The sequence below is a fragment of the Pelobates fuscus genome, chromosome 10 (genome assembly GCF_036172605.1).
Source record: "Pelobates fuscus isolate aPelFus1 chromosome 10, aPelFus1.pri, whole genome shotgun sequence".
Classification (NCBI taxonomy): Eukaryota; Metazoa; Chordata; class Amphibia; order Anura; family Pelobatidae; genus Pelobates; species Pelobates fuscus.
Genome location: NC_086326.1, coordinates 125,513,284 through 125,531,782, shown reverse-complemented (window position 1 = coordinate 125,531,782; position 18,499 = coordinate 125,513,284). Strand labels below are relative to the sequence as shown.

Below are 18,499 nucleotides of genomic sequence, written 5' to 3'. Positions count from 1 at the left end.
ATAGTCCTGAATTACCGAAGTCCTGAATTGCCGAAGTTCAAGAAGTTTTGAACTGAACCAAATTGCCGAAGTGCCGAATTTTGGAAGTTCCGAAGTGCTTTGGATTTCTAAGAAAGTGGCAAAACAGGAGAGGGAGGTAAAATTAAGGGAATGATGACAGGAATCTAACCCTATCCCTATCCCTATCCCTCTACCTCTACCCCATAACCCTACCTCTACACCTACCCTATAGGGTAGGGTAGGAGTAGAGGTAGGGTTAGGGGTAGAGGTAGGGGTAGGGGTAAAGGTAGGGTTAGGGTTATGGGGTAGGGTTAGGATTAGGGGTAGGGGTATGGTCAGAGGATTGCCAAAGTCACGAAGTGCCAAAGTCCCAAATTCCTGAATTCCCAGCCAGAGTGCCAAATTGCCAAGGTGCCGAATTTCAAGTGCCCAACCAAACCGAAGTTTTGAAGTGCTGTATTGCCGAAGTACCGAATTTCGGAAGTGCCGAACCAAACCGAATTTCTTGCCCATGCACATCCATACACAAATGTACATCCACATTTAAATGTGAACATTAAATTCAAACACACCCCTGCAATAAAACGGCAACATTACATACAAACACACCCTTGTATTAAAACACTAAAACTGTATACAAGCACCCCTTCAAACACAAACACTTTATATTTCACTAAAGCGCCTGTTTATCCCGCAGCATTGTACAGATATATGACCTAGAATTTTTTTTAACTTGGGGCGTCTTGGAAAAATATGAAAATATTAAGGGTGTATTGAACCTAACAAGTTTGAGAACCACTGAACTAAAAAAGTATATATATTTTAAACCCAATACTATATCATACTACTTTATATTTTCTACCTTACTCTATTGTATTGCAATTATTAAATTTGTGAGTAAAAAATGCTCCATGTAGGAAAGGCAATCAAATTAGATTTATATTTTAGCAGGGGTATGCATCCTTCAGCACTCCAGATATTATGGACTAGATCTCCCATAATCAGGGATACCAGATCCACCATGTTTCAGGGACACATATGATTTTGTCATAATTATGAAAACGGTTGCTCTGCAGTATGTATAATGCATATTCTACAGGATTCTTCATTGCCTAATTGCTTAATCTTATACACCTTCTTCTGAATTCTACATATTACAGGGCAACCCTTTTTTTTGAATATTTTTTTATTTTATTCATGCACAGGAATAACAAACACATTTGCACTGCCACGAAAGCTGGTGCAGACCAATTCGTAAACATAGTATAACATTAACATGGCATCGAGAACATTGCACATTTTCTATTTTTTGAGAGTCAAGGCTTGAAACCAGTTGCATGTTTTACTGGCTTATACAAAAGAATAGCTGCCACCTTTTTAAAATTTAAAGCAAGTGAATACAGGATGTGTTTAGCTAATGTTGTAAGTAATAAAATGGTATGGCTGCTGCGATTTTCACATGAGGAGTATATCAGAGTAAGCATTTTATGTTAGATGTGGTACAGGTCTAAGTGGCAAGTTTAAAGCGATGAGGTACCTTAGGGTTACAGCAGGGACGTTTTAGTCACGAGGCAAACAAGGCATTTGCCTTGGGCGGCATTTTCCAAGGGGCGGAAAAAAGACGTCCCCAAATGCTCAGGGCAAACGCCTTCTTAGCCTTGTGGCTAACTGACAAGCCAAGCGGTCGGCGCTGGCGAGGGAGCCTAGGATACAGGATACACCACTAGGTTACAGGCTTGCGTTACTAGACTTATATGCTCATTCCAGTATGTTAAAGCAGGGCAACCCCTTTTCATGTGCTGCCCATCAATGTGTATATATGACATGTGTCCCAGAAAACATGATGGGAATGGTCACCATTTCCATAATGCTCTTACAGCCATCAACAACATGTGGAATGTGAAGGTTGCCTGACAATGTATTAGAGTCTAAAGTAATATAAAACTTGTTAAAAAAAATCTTAACTTCTATTCCAGTGTCTTGGCTAAAGTCCTCAATAAAAAAATTAAAATTAAAAAAATTAAAATTGCAAGATCATATAACATCATAAAGAATGCAGCCTGTCCTTTGAACAAAGAAAAATTTAAATTATGTGTTGCACATACTCTAGTTACTCTAATTGTAGGTATTACTAGAAAGACTGAGTTTTCTATATTTTAATAAGATACAAAATATATTTGTTAATTCTTAATTTATTCTAAATGTAAATTTATTCTAATGCAAAGTTTGTGACTTTTCATCTTGTGCATATGTAAACAATCTCCAGAGGTACTTAACTATATAGATGAATGATATGGTTTACTTTATTTTAAAGGCGCCAGCATTGCCAAATACCATTCTCTGCAGCATGATTGACTGTTCTAAACCCATCACATTTAATTTCTCTGTAAACCTTGCTTACAAGAATGTCTTAAGGGCAGCAAAAAATGAGAAAAAAAATCTCATGACAGTTTTTTGACCCCTATCTGCAATGTGCTTTGTGCTTTGACATTTTAAATGCTGTTTTTACATACCTTTTTTATTTTATTATCATTAACCGTATACCAGTTGCTTTACTTAGTTCTAAACACTCTCATAAGAACACTATCTAAAATACATTAAATACATTACCGTTTTTTTTTTTAACCAGAGTTGAGGTATTAAATCAGCTCCTTTCCTTCAATACATTTTTTTTTTTAATATTATTAGCAGTTACTTCCGATTTTGTAATCTAAGCAAAGTGGCAAAGAATATAGAATAAAGGGGATATCAAGAAATGTAAAACGCATGCATTTTTTAAAGCAGACTTTGCTTCTTACACTGGACGTTTGTCACAAACTTCTGGAGAAGCCTACTAACTAGCCTCCTGCCCAAGGACTCTTGGCCACATACAAAGACCCTGTTTGGGATTTAAATCTCTCCAGCCTCCATTACCAGCTTTCCCTGGGTGCCCCTGGTTTGGCACTTTCCCTTCATTAGAATGGAATCGAACACTAGCTCCCTGGCGGCCGTTCGCATGAAGAAACCCACAAATTGTCCTCAGCGGTACTTAGCTGCGATCGTTATGTAACTAAATTCGGTGTGAGGACTTTGTGGGGGTTCCCGGTCACCTCAGCAGGACTTAGTCGCGAATGTTATGGAAATATTTTCGGCATGAGGTGATCGTATGGCTCCCGGACAAATTGGTCCGGGGTTTTGAATGACTTTGAAATCCTCCAGGAGAGCGCTTTTTGTAGGAAAGGTGCCTGAGACTAAGGGGAACAAATGCTACCCAAGACCCAGGCAGAGCACCCTGTTTTGCGGCCACAGGAACTCCCGAAAGCACCAAATGCCCTGGAACTGTTTTGGGCATATTACCATGTGTGTGGCCGGTCAGAACTTTGATACGGTGGTGTTTCCCTTACACTGCATGGACCTGAGCGATATTTGGACAACTTGGGAGCTCAGATTCAAGCTATCCGATTATATAACATTTGTTTCCCATATGATTATGATGTATTTTTATGTGTTTTCTTAATTTTTGTATTGTATGCTGACACTCTAAATTGAAGCCATTTTGCGGGAGTGTTCTCCAGCCTCCTGATTTTGTATACAAGTGGGCCAGTAGGTCAGATTAAACAGATTCATTTTACCCTTCATCACGTATAGGCTGATGTTAAGGGAACTTGGGCTATAATCACTACTGTGCTTGGGACTCGGGAAATTTGTAATTGATATACTCAGCCGGAGTATAGGGGATCCGTTTCAAATCCTCTGGAAATCCAATACAAAATATTATTCAAACTATTTCACTATCATATTTATCATTGAAATGTCTATTTTTCTGCTTTCAGAATTCCCTTTAAATTGGATTTATAAAGAAAATTCACTAGATGGCATTATACAATGTGCTTCCACTTCTCTTCAAAGTATCTTCAGAATTGAATTTGTTATAATTCAAAATGAAGTTCTAAATTTTCCCGTAGAGGCCATCAAATACCTTGGCTGGAAGTCAATAACTCCCAAGAAGAGTTTTGTTCTATCCAGGTCACTAAACGAATTATAAAACTCATAAACAAACAACTCCTGGACATGCTTAACAATGTAAGAGAATACCAGATCAGTGCCCACAAATGCTGCAAGAGATCCTAAACCTTTTTGGCACAATATGCATTAGATGTTTGTGCCGAAAATAAAGAATTGCTCTACAGAGAACTTTGTATTTCTTCAATTCTTCTTTCTTCTCAATGAATGAAAAAAAGTAAGAATATTTCAATGGACATTGATTAATGTTATTTTGTTAAGTTTGCTTGTCAGCAGGTTTTTAAAGAATATTAGCTTTACTTTTTTATTTTTCTCCCAACAGGAAATAAAGCCCTTTACAATAATTACATAGAGGCAACATTTAAGTTGATAAAGGAAACACAGAATGAAGCAGTGCTCCTTAATCAAAGTATTTTCAGACATTGTCAGAATTTAATTGTAAGTCTTAGTGGGTCTGTTCCCTTTAACATGAACACAATTATGGATTGCTCTTAACCTTTCATACATATACTTTTTTATTTTTATTAATTGTCTGTTTACTAAAGGACAGATCATTAGGATAATAATAATAATAATAATAATAATAATAATAATAATAATATATATTTAAAACAGGTAAACATGTATGGGCTATTCAACAACATACTAATTTTATAACATTTGTCACAGAAGGCTAAATTTAATATTGTGTCTATTTATTTTTTATAATAACATATAAAACAAGTTGTATTTTCTTAGGCACTACAGAATTATTTTTTTTTATTATGTGTATACATTTATGTATATAGTATAAAATACTGTAGATTCAGGATAAAATAGGAAAGAGACAGGAAGCATTATAGAAACCTTATATTTTCCAACCCACAGAACACAGGATGGAGTTGGCATTAACATATGTTTTTTAGGAAGGTAGAGGACTCCAGATCATCTATCCCTTTCCTTACCAACTCTTTAAAGTATGCTTAATCACTGTATTCATTTTTTTATTTTACCAGCCACTACATATGCTCTCATTCAAGGCACAGACTGGGCATAAAATGTAAATAAGGAGAGAGAAATACAAATATTGTCTAATTTTTCAACACAGCTTATAATAATGACTGACAAGGATCTAAGATGGAGGTGCCCGACTGCAGAGTATTTGTAAAGGTTTTCACACCTTACAAATACATATTTGTTGACCATCATGTAAAAAAATACAAATGACAGTTCTTCTTTAACACATGCTATGTGGAGACTAATGTTCTAATATCCAAACTTTAATGCAATTTCCTATAAGTGATAAAATAGATGTTTGGATCTGTGAAGTTTCTGCCACATTCTTTATTCTCCACATATTTATTGTATATTATTGCAGCTTAATACTGATATTAGTGTATTTTTTTTTATATTTTATGTTCTGTCTTTGACATTTTTATTATTTAAAGTAGAAGATTATCTATGGTATATATCAGAGGTAGACAACTTTTGGGACTCCAGATGTTGTGGACTACATCTCCCCTGATGCTTTGCCAGCATTAAGGCTGTAAGTGAAGTGCGTTATGGGAGATGTAGTCCACAGGATGTGGAGTGCTGAAGTTTGCCTATACCTCGTCTATATGGAACCTGATCTAAATTGACAAGACATTTAACTTCACTTGTCATGGCAAGACTCCATTAATAAGGTCAATTTATAAATGAAGGATAGGAATAAAACAAACAAATAATGTTGCAGTTTGTAAATGTCATACCTCTCAAGTGAGATATATTCATTAATGAAAAAACATATATTTTATAAATTTCATTCCAAAATATCTTCTTTGAAATGTATGTAATGCATGAGATAAAAGCCATGTATAGGATATATGAAACATATAAATCAAGATAATTAGCCATAAACAAAAAATCTCCAACCCTCGCTGATTTTGAGTAAATTTGACTAAAACCTGCTATTGTTGCTCTCCAAAACACAAAACACAAAATAATTAAAAGTAAAGTGTTAAGATTTCCCAGCCATCCTTATAGAATCAAGGTAATTCAGTGATGAACTCATATTAATTACATAGTAATCTAGTTTGAGAAGAGACTAAAGTCCATCAAGATCAACTTTGAAACCTATAATTATATGCTGTTGATCCAAAAGAGGGCATAAAAAAAATAGCAGCCATTTCCAATTATGCCACAAAAAAAAATGAAAACAATTGTTCTTCGAAATCCGATATCTCCTTGGATCAATATACATATCATTGTCTTAAAAAAAAAATCTGTTTGAGCTGCTGAGTTATCATAAAATGAGTTATGGATCATATTGATTAGAGGAACGTGGTTAGTCAATTTGTAGCATTTGCATTGAGTGCTAGAGATTGGAATAAACATGATTTATTTACTTCTTCTTGGACTAGTAGAACAGGGATTCTCTGGTTACAGCATATCTAGCTACGAGAGTATACATATATATATATAAAAAAGAAACTTATTTCCCTTGGCTATTGCTATACACATAACAACAGGAAGCAAAGTAGCTTAGTCAACGTTTGTCGTATATCATTATTTTAACTGGGGTAGATTATTTTGGATTAATGTATTGGGATCCCCTTTGCACAACAAAACCTAGATGTGAGGGTGTATTTCTTATTCTATACTATGTGCACCTCATATAGTACAACAGAGTGTAAATGATTTAGTTGCTTTCACATAGAGAGAGCAGACTAAAATAAAAATAATCCAGAAGATATTTCAGCCTCTGGCAAAAGCCTACTCTAGTTAGAAAATAGTTGAAAATTGATCTGCAATGAATAACAATTACAATTACCCCTACGTTGTAGTGCAATGGCCTATAAGCCATCTAGGTCAAAGAGGGGTGAATGGTGACATAGAGGGACACAAAAATGAAAACTTTTTTTTTTTTACTTGCTTTAAATAGGTGTAAAAGTATCTAAGATTGGTTTTCTAGAAGCAGGGGTGTACCGTGGGGGTTGGCTAGACTGGCCCCCACCACGGGAGCAAGCCGAGGGGGCACAAAAATCAATTGGCAGTGTGAGCAGTGATTTTTGCACCCCCTACTCGGCATGTGCCCTCGACACCCCCAAGAAGTGTGCGACTCCACCAAGGAACCGCACGCACAATACACAAGGGAAACGCCTCCCCATCTCGGTCTGGAAAGGAACGCCGGGTGTCACGTGACTAACCGACACTCAGCATGACACAGACAGAAAGCCGCTCTGGACAGCGAGCTCCCCCCTCCTGCCATGACAGGCAAAACGGCAGGGAGGGGGGCAAGTGAGGAGAGCTGGCTCTGTGAGTGCTGCATGGGAAGGATGGGAGAGGGGCGAGGATTGCATAGGTAGGGAGATATTGAGGGCATGGGAATGAGAGACATATGGATAAGAGGGGGAGGTTGGCAAGTTGGGGGATATGGATAGGAAGGGGTAGTTTGGCAAGGGGGAAGTGGATAGGAGGGCGAAGTTGGCAAGGAGGGAGATATGGATAGGAGGGGCAGGATGGCAAGGGGGAGATATGGATAGAAGGGGGCAGGTTGGCAAGGGCGAGATATGGATAGGAGGGGAAGGTTTGGCAAGGGGTGAGATATGGATAGGAGGGGGCAGGTTGGCAAGGGGTGAGATGTGGATAGGAGGGGGCAGGTTGGCAAAGGGTGAGATATGGATAGGAGGTGGCAGGTTGGCAAGGGGGAAGATTTGGATAGGAGGAGATATGGGCAAGATATGGGAGTAGATATGGATGGAAGGAGAAGGTAGGTGTGGATAGAAGGTTGGAAAGAAATGGATGAAAGCAGGAAGGGAGAAATGGAAGGGGGAGAGAGATATAGATAGAAGATGAGAAACATGGATGGATAGAAGAGAGAGGAATAGAGACAGAGAGGGGAATATAGACAGGGATGGGATGGTTGAGGGGTGGAAGTAAGCATAGAGTGCAGTCACACTTACCCTGCCTGGAGATTGCAGAGGAACTAGGGACACCTTACCTACCTGCAGTTGGCATAGGGAATGAGGGAGTGAATGGAGCAGATATTCCAGACAGTGGCATTACTACTGAGACAGTAAGTAACAAAGTGGAAGCTTTTGAGCAAATGATATGCATGTATCCAGGCTTACATATTGTGTGAGAATGAAACAAGTAATTTTAGTTTGTGTTGTTTTAGGATCCACCAACTTTTATACAGGTCACAGATAACCAGTTACATGATGCTATCTAGTCATCAGGGGTTATTACTATCATTCATAGACCAACACAGTTCCACCATACACAGCCAGCTCCAAATCATCACAAACAGAAGCAGTGTCCATCACACATTGACAGTACAAAATTACCACAGACATTCTCATGACACAGAGCCAGCCCAGTGCTCACACACAGTTTCCATCGCATGTACACAGCGCAATAGCATCACACACAAACTATTCCTAACACACACAGACAACCCAATACATCACATGCAGTCCCCATTACAGCCAGACAGCCAAATATGTCACACACAAACTATAGCCATTACACTCAAACAGCACCCCAACACCCCAATACATCACATGCAGTCTCCACTATACTCAGACAGCCAAATGTATCACACACAAACAGTAGCCATTACACACAGACAACCCAATATGCAGTCTCCATTACACCTTGACACCTCACATGCAGTCCCCACTATACTCACACAGCCTGAGCTCATCAGTCACAACCAAGGTATTTGTTAGCTTAAAAAAAAATGTAGTGACACCAGTAAAGACTCCGGTGTGTAATAGGGTGCAGGGCTGGACTACCCTGGGGCCACTGCGGGATGCGGCCTTTCAGAATTCGGCAGTTGCGGAATGCAGATGCGGTTGAAAAAGTATGAGAGAGCACTCTCTCGGCCAATGTGATGTTGCCTTTGTTGCCACCGGAAATCTCATATCCGGCATCTTTTTCCTTCTGCATTATGCATGCAGGAGCTGTTTGAACTCCTTGGGCATAATTTAGTTTTCCTTTACAAGGTGGATTCATAGGATAGGATAGGATTCATACAATGTGTAACAGCACCTTTAAAAATGTAAAATGAGTCCCATCTCTTTGTTTAGCCTAAACCTCATTTGAGTAATATGCCCACTATGAAAATACAGACAGTAAAAAATTATTGAGATTGCTCTAAAAATAAAATTCCTTTTTTTTTTTTTATGATGAGGGCGCTGGAGACCCTAGGTATGCCTCTGCATAGATGGGAGATTTTACAAAACATTTTGCTTTTATGAATGGAGTTCTCTATATCCGTTACTTGTGTTTAAATATCTTTACTTCTTTCACCTTGCTAGACTCTTAAATCTCATTGCTTGGCTCTTATTCTCCAAAAGGTTTAAACAGATGTCAAGACTCAGTGGTTGCTTTGGCCGATCATTATACACAAAGTACCATTAACGAGATATTGCTGCTTTACGCTGTTCAAAGAAGTAGTAAGATACAGTTCCAATTATTTTTCTGTGCAGAATAAAACAGATACAAAAAAAAATATTCTGCAAAGTTCTAGACATGAATTGCTAAAAATTAGTTTCTCTCTCTTTTTTTTTAATACAAGGAAAATTGGTTAAACTCTACTAGGAATAGATTCATTTTATTTTTATTGTTATTTCTTTTACTGGTTTTACTTGCTTTCTCCTGCGGCCCGAGTTGGATCCCTCCAGACCCACTACACTGCTATTTTATTCCCCTTGCCAGTGGAGATATGCCTGTATACGTCCACTTGTCTGTAAGTGCATTCTAATAAATCTTCACCATGTATGGTTCTTTTTCTCATACATACTTCACCATGTATGGTTCTTTTTCTTACTTCCTTTGAAGATCTCCGTACCATTCAGACCTACTATCAAATTATCTTTAACCCCTGGTGGGGTGAGAAGCCTGTTTTCCACCTACGTTTGTGAGTTTGCTACTAGCACCACATTTTTACTCTTGTTTTTATTGTATTACGCTATGACATGTATTTTTTATCACTATAGATTCAGTATCCTGATTATATAGAATCTATTCGTCTTGGATGTATTTTTCCAGGTTGTATTTCAATTTTTATCTGTCCAAACTGCTTATAAACAAACCGATCCCTAATTAATCATTATGACACTATACCACTATCTTTGATTTGTGGATCTTTATCTGGCATTCAACGTACATGTTGAAAAACTATCGTACAGAAATATACGCTATAGAAATATACGATATGTATAGAAATAAAGCCTGCTTAGATATCGTATTAGAAAAGGAGTTCCCCCAAAACATTTCACCACACAGTGTGAAATGGCATATAATTTTCTTTTTTTTTTTTAATACAGTAACGTATCATGCAGTGATATGAGGAAACATCTAATATGGCTACCTTGAACATGTTTTACCTTTCTTGTCTGATTTACAACCGCTTCTCTGAAAAAACACCCACACTGTCTATGCAATATGCTCATTCTTACTTTGCCTTCCTCGTCTTCAAAAAAGGTTGGTTTAACAGTATTCTCCTATAGAGCTCCACATATATTGAATAACCTGCCAGAGAATATCAGATTTGAGGTTCCTGAAAATATCTGCATCCACCTACCTTCAATATAAAAAGTAACAGCAATCATTGCTGATTGTATTGTATATATTGTATGCCTGACAATGTCTATAATTGTACTGTACATGTCTCCTATTAAGTGTGTAACAACGTGTTTGTATGTGCACTCCAGGCAACATTGGGAAACAATATCTCCTTCCTAGTAAATATTTTCTCAATAAATGAACGTAATCATAGGCAACAAAGGCAAAATAAATGAGTAATACATTAAGCTCAACAACTTTATGTCTATCTCTAAAAATAATTTAACTATACTGTATTTCAACCCTGTAGTATGAATATATCCATTTTTCTCAACAGTAATTCTCAGGATGAAGAAACAATACACATTCTACATATTGAGACAATAATACATTACTTGTATAAAAGAAAAATAAATAAGTATAGGTTGATATGGTACAAATTCTGAAGGGACACGATAGCCACTAAAACAACTTTAGCTTAATTAAGTAGTTTTGGTGTATATATCAATCCTCTGAAGTCTCAGTTATGTGCCATTTAGGAGTTAAATTACTTTTGTTTCTGTTTATGCAGTCCTAGCCACACCTCCCCTTGCTATGACTGACACAGTCTGTATGAATTTTTTTTTTATTTTTCAATCAAATCTAGCTTACTTTAAACGTTTATATCAACTGCTCTGTGAATTGAACTTAAATTACATACATGAGGCACCTGCAGGATCTAGCAAACTATTAACAGATCGGGAGATAAGAAATTCTAGAATTTGCAATAAAGGAACAGAATTTGCAATAAAGGAAGTGTAAACAGTAGATGACTCTATACAGGAAGTGTTTAGGAAAGCTGAGTAGGTCACATGCAGGAAAGTGTGCCTAGGGCTACATAAATAAAGTGATTAAACTCCTAAATGAAAGAGAATTGAGCAGTGAGACTGAATGGGCATGGTCTATACACCAAAAACTGCTTCATTATGCTAAAGTTGTTTTGGTGACTATAGTGTCCCTTTAACAGCAACAGTTTGCATTTAAAATACAATATTGTAACAGACTTGTATAATGTAGAAAATGCAAAAAAAAAAAGAAATATCACAAAAGTAAAGTTAGGATTTTTCAAATTACATTGGATCAAATTATGCATTATGACACCTAATCAACCAAATATTCAAACCTAATATTAGATTTCAGGTTTGATAATGTGAACATAATACATATTCCTAAGAAAAACTACAACACAATAATTATATGTGAAATAAAAAATAAATAATAAATAGCAAAACCTGCACTTACTTGGATCTGATAAAATTGAATCGGTTTTCGGCAAGAACTGGTCACAGCGCACACCCTGATAGCCCTCTTTGCATCTGCAAAAAAGTAATAAACAAATTCAGATTTTCTTATTGGTAGTCATTAATTTTGTAAAACTGAAATATAAACACTAAATAAACAATTAGTGTAATAAAATAAGTGGAGGGACTATTGCCCAATGTGTGTGTGTGTATATATATATATATATATATATATATATATATACATATATATATATATATATATATATATGTATATATATATATATATATATATATATATATATATGTATATATATATATATATATATATATATATATGTATGTATATATATATATATATATATATATATATATATATATATATATATATATGTATATATATGTATATATGTATATATATATATATATATATATGTATATATATATATGTATATATATATATATATGTATATATATATATATATATATATATATATATATATATATATATATATATATATATACATAGAGAGAGAGAGAGAGGGAGAGGGAGAGAGAGATAGAGGTAAATGCTACTATTACCCTATGCTAGACATTCTAGAACACAAACAAACAGTGAATATATAAACAATGTTACAACCTAGAAATGAATAAGAAGACAAATCATAGTGCATTAACTTCAATATAGATAAGCAAATAAACTAACATGTTAGTTCCACTCACATATTGCTAAGACAGGCTTAAAGTAGAGCTCCAATCAAAATCATTGCTGGATTATTGCTTGACCAAATGCTGATTCACCAGAATTTGAATTTAAAATGTTATCCTTCAAAATCTCCTTTAAACCCAAATATAGGGTTTATTAAAAGCAATAAAATCTGCAATACTGCACTGACACGTTTTGGTTAAGTAAGACTGTTTAGCATTTTGGCTGTGTTCCAATCTTCGGGTACAGGTGGAAAAAATGTGAGGTGGAGCCAATGTTGGCCCAAGCGATGTAAGTGTTTCTGAGGTATTGTAAGCATGCCCCTTCAATTGCAGGATGACTGATAACAAGGAGGTCAGAATGGTTTTAATGCACTATGATTTGTCCTCCTTTTCATTTTTTTGTTTTTTACTCCTGCTGTGATAATATTGTATCTACCTGTTTTGTGTGTGCTCTCACCCAAATGCTTATATATTAAAGAAACAATGTTTTCCTCTTAGAAACAACAATCCCTTGTTGATGTGGGATTTTGGTATTCATCAAAATGACTTAGGGGCAACAATGAATGTTGAGAGTATATTATTGTTGTCATAGTTTTTCAGTGACTAATAGACCACATGCCGTTCCCCCACCATTTTTTAACTTCTAGATAATTAATAAACAATTAGGTACAATAACAAAAAAACAATCCGGTTTAGATCACTTATTTGCTTAGTTAATCTGTAGTGTAGGGGATAATCCTTTAGATTGTAAATTCATTCGGGCAAGGTCCTCATCAACATAGCATTCCTCTCAACATTTCAAATAGTTTGTTTCATTTGTTGTTCAATACCCACTTAATAGTATTGTATAGTGTTGCAAAATAAGTTGGCACTAAATCAGTGCTAATATAATAATGCTAGAGCAATGTAGAGGGCAATGTGAGTTTAGTGTGTTAGGGTAGTGTATCCTAGTGCATCTTGAGATATAGGTTCTGGTGGTACCTATTTGAGGTGCAGCTTGGAAATCTAACTCCTACTGCAGACCAGAATATGTATTGCCTCGTTCTGCCTGAGATTTGGATCCTTAGAATACATAGAGATTCATCTGCAAGGTGTTACTAAGATATAACCTCAGAATAACAATTAAATATTCTACCGTGATAAAAATATTTATGTTATCACCAACCTAGCTGCTACCGGGTAAAATCAGCATTCTGATTAAACAATACTCACTTTATTATATTTTTCAACATTACCTTAATTACCTTAACATTTGACATGCAACTTTGGCAGTTTTAGAATTTGAAAACGCACGTGTCTGTAAGTAGCAATTATTCATAATTTTAAATGGTAATTAAGCTCTCATCTTAAATCACTAACAATATATTCTTTTATATTTTATAGAAATCTATCCTCTAGAATCTGGCTACAGATCACTGACAAATATAACTCCATCAACACTTCAATGGGTTTAAGTCAGTAAAAAGCACTGCCAATGAATGTAGCAGTACATCTTTTTATTAAAGGGACAGTATAGGCACCTAGGCAATTTCATCTCAGGGTGCAATGTCCCTGTCCGACATAGTCCTGTAATGTAAATCATTGCAGTGTTTGAGAAACTGTCCAGCACCAATCCAGCACAACGGGCACATATTTTTTTTAACCCTTTGTGTGCCAGGGGAGGTTGGCCGTGAGAGAGGAGGAACCAGAGGGCACTATAGAGTTAGGAGTACAGATATAGTATCACTATAGTGTATCCATTTTAGCTAAAATTGTATTTAACCCCTTTACTGCCAATAACATCTAAACATTAAAATTAAGGCAAGCCTTCATACCACAGCACAGTACAAACTGGCTCCCCTGCATCAACATATGCCATGCTTCAGATGAGTAGCTCACACATAAGAAGCTGTAAGATCTTCAGCTACATGAGAAACATTTCAATCCCAATGCAAAGATGAGGATCTAGTTTGTGGGACATAATGTGTTATCTGTGTATATTGGCTTTAAGATAGATATATAAGCAATCCCAAGGTTCCTGAAATTGTACAGAGGCACAAAGACACAAATAGAGAAAGGAAATGCAGAGAGAAAGAATACAATTGCATTATGGCTGGATATCCTGCAGCATATTGATTTACGTTGTTACTGTGTAAAAATAAAATAAAGATATGCCACAGATGGGACTGGTATGCCTTCACTGTAGTCACATGACATCATTTACCACCTAAAATGAAGGCAGAGATCAGTGGAAAGGAAGTAGGGGAAGATAAGAATCAGAAATGATTAATAAGACTGTGGGAGAAGAAGGAGGATCGAGCTCCTAAACTGACTGCAAGTCGGCGGGGCTGTGTTTTGAGTAGATATGATTGTTTGAAGCTTTTGAGTTGCTGAAATTAATACGTATTTGCCTAGAAATATATCCATAGTCTGATCAAATTGTGACTGCATCCTCAAAAGTAAGTGTTTCCAATAGGCAAAAACCAACATTGGAAAATAGAGATATTTAACCGCAACTTTAAATAGTGCTACCTAAAATTTTTTTTGAGAAGAATCGAAGATGATAAACATAGTATGACAAATAACTAATGAATATAGAGACAGATTAGAAAAATGTCTTAATTATTTTACACCTTAGAGAGCTAACACTGTTGATATATTCATAAGGTTGTAATGTTTCTATATTTTGCATCTCTATATAAAGCCATCTTTTGGCTATTTATAGCGTAAATTTTATTTAAAAAAAAAGGGAGAAGAAAAGAGAGAAAGTAGCAGAAAAGGGAAAAGAAAAGGGGAAAATATCAAGCCCTACAGTAAGGCACTATTTGTCAGGTTTTATAGATCTCGGCACAGTATGACTTTATGTTTGTTTGTTTTTATGTTTACATGATTTGTCAAAGACAGTGAATAGCTATTTAAGGTTCTTTCAAGTCGAAGTGAAGACACTAAATGTGGTATGTCGTCTAATTTATAAATAAGGTGCTAATTAAGGGTAATAAATAAAAAATTTGGTATCTTAGAGTGCTAGAACTCTCGGAACGTATTTATTGTTCTATTGTCTTTTGTTTATATTTTTAAATGTAAGTCTTTTATTGTCTATTGTGAAAATTTATAAATTTCGAAAAATAATAAATAATGAAATGAAAAAAAATAAATAAATAGTGCTACCTACAAGATACCAACTTGCATACTGTAAAATTCCACCTAGACATTCAATAAGTACATAAAGAGCTTTTCAGGATAGGCTTTCCACTATTGATTGCTCTAATTTAAAGGGCCACTCCACACCCCAAGAGCCTAATGAAATGCTAAATGGGTGAGGAGCAGGGCCAGTCCGTCCATTGATCCTGGTGGGGCCATGGCTCTAAGATATCTTTAAGAAATCTGTTGTAAGGGGCCCACGCCCCACCTATTTAATATATATATATATACTAGTTAACGCTCTCTCTCTCTCTATATATGTATATATATATATATATATATATATATATATACAGTTCTCTGTGCCCCTGATGCCTTGCCTTGTCCTATGAAGAAGGAGCCCAGAGATTTAATTTTCCAACTCCAACAGGACGAGCCGCTCTCCTCTAGCAAACTGCAAAAGAGTCTTGCCAAAGGTTGCAATGGCAACGCTGTGCCCCCTCTTCATAAGACAACTTGATTTGCCACTGGACCACCAGGGAATCTTATGTCCCCCTCCCTGCCCAGAGTTTAGAGGCACAAAGTGGGAAATGTTTTTATTTTACATAAAATAAACTGCTCCCCACAGCCCACAAACACCCATACAGTGCATCCACTACACACCAGTACACAAACACAAACACTGTATCGACCACACACTGTTTACATTCCACACACTGCATCCACTACACAAACAGATACACTGCATCCACTACACAAACAGCATCCAGTACACAAACACTGCATCCACTACACAAACACAGACAATGCAACACGTTACACAAACACAGACACTGCCCTCTACACAAATATACACAAATATACACAAATATGCACTACAAACACTGCATAAATTAATGAATGTGGGCATGTTTTGGCAAGTGTGGTTTTGTTTTGGCGGCAGGCAGCATTTCATCCTTGGACAAAGCAGTGGTGGATCCAGAAGCTAATCTCGGGAGGGGCACTGGCAGATTTTATGAAACAATCCAGGCACAATAACCACTACAGCTCTCTGTAGTGGTTTTAGTGCCAGGAGTTGCTGTGGCACCCTCCCAGAGTAAGTAGTCAAACCGTTTAAAAAAACGTTTGATAACTTACCCAGGGTCTTCCGGGATAGGGGCTGTAGTGTGTATGTGTGTGAGGGGTGCAGTGTGTGTATGGGGTAGCAATATGTATATTGGGAGCAGTGTGTTTGTGTGTAAAGGGTGCAGTGTGTGTATTGGGAGCAGTGTGCTTGTGTGTGAGAGGCGCAGTGTGTTTTTGTGTGAGTGGTGCTGTGTGTGTGAGTGGTGCAGTGTGTCTATTAGGGGCTATGTGTGTAAGGGAGGGCTGTGTGTATAAGGGGCAGTGTTTGTATTGGCGTGCTATGTGTGTTTATGGGTGGCAGTGTGTGTATGGGGGACAGTGTGTGTAAGGGGGGGCTGTGTGTGTAAGGGGGGGTTGTGTGTGTAAGGGGGGGTTGTGTGTGTAAGGGGGGCTGTGTGTATGGGGGACAGTGTGTGTAAGGGGGACAGTGTGTATGGGGAAAGTGTGTGTAAGAGGGGGCTGTGTGTGTAAGGGGGGGCAGTGTGTGTATGGGGGAAAGTGTGTGTAACAGGGGGGCTGTGTGTGTAAGAGGGGGGCTGTGTGTGTGTAAGGGGGGAGCTGTGTGTGCATGGGGGACAGTGTGTGTAAGAGGGGGATTGTGTGTGTAAGGGGGGGCTGTGTGCATGGGGGACAGTGTGTGTAAGAGGGTGGCTGTGTGTGTAAGCGGGGGCTGTGTGTGTAAGGGGGGCTGTATACTTGTGTGTGGGGCAGTGTGTAAGGGGGGCAGATTAAAGATAAAAAAATAAATAAAAAAATAATTGCTAAATAAATATAGCTAATGTCCCCCCTCCTGTCTTACCTTTGCTGATGGAGGGGGAGACATTCCTTTCTTTTCATCCCTGGTGGCTCTAGTGGAGAGAGTTAACTCTAACCTGCAGCTCAGGCTAGAGTTCACTCTCGCGAGAACGGAGCATTGCCATGGTAACCGCGGCAACGCTCCGTGCTCGCGAGAGGAGAACCCGGTGGAGCTGCAGGTAAGAGCTCCCCCAGGTTCTCTCTCTCTCCTGCCGACAGCCAGCAGAGTGCCTGTGTGGGCCGGGGAGTTAGATCACTGATCTCCCCTCCGGTCCGTGAAGGCAAACAGCATGGGCCAGCAGGGGAGAGTCTCGGACAGCACTATTTTCTCGGGGGGGGGGGGGGGCAATTGCCATGTTGCCCCTCCCCCTGGATCCGCCACTGGGACAAAGGCAGCACAATGTCTTGGGTCGGCCCTGGGCTGGCCAGTATCCTAGTTTCACCACAGTTTTAACAGTGCCGATTTCTATGAGAACACCCCTGAGAACATCTGAGAATGATTAACTATGGAACACCCACCTGGCTGTCAATCTAACAGCCAGTGAGATTTGCAGTCTCCTATTAGCTGCCCTGAGCTAATGGAAGTGGCAGGCATGCTCTACTTGAGCATGCCTTCCTCCTCCCACACAGACCTCAGACATGTGCGCAAGCATGACCCGGCATGCAACGGTGTCTGTGCATGCACAAGCACAAATAAGCATTTATTCAGAGGCTTCTTAATGGGAAGACAGAAAGTCTTCCGGGTAAAAAGGAAAGGGTAAGACTGCAGTTCATAAGATCATCAGCCTTTGCAAACTCTTTTAAGATATACCCCCAACTAATACATGCATGAACAACACGTGCATATATTCCTTAGGGGTATATCTACTAAACAGGGATTCTTTTAATTTGCCCATTTGGGCAGTGGCGTGTTCCTTTAAGCTTAACTTTAAATTCAT

At 37.7% G+C, this 18,499-nt stretch overlaps 1 protein-coding gene across 1 annotated transcript in view; it reads right to left on the bottom strand.

Moving 5' to 3' along the window:
* Positions 1-18,499, bottom strand: part of NRG3 (neuregulin 3) — a 684,293-nt gene that overhangs the window by 223,032 nt on the left and 442,762 nt on the right. Inside the window, exon 3 of the mRNA XM_063435172.1 lies at positions 11,815-11,888. Within this exon, the coding sequence (XP_063291242.1) occupies positions 11,815-11,888 (74 nt within the window). The remainder of the gene's footprint in view (positions 1-11,814; positions 11,889-18,499) is intronic.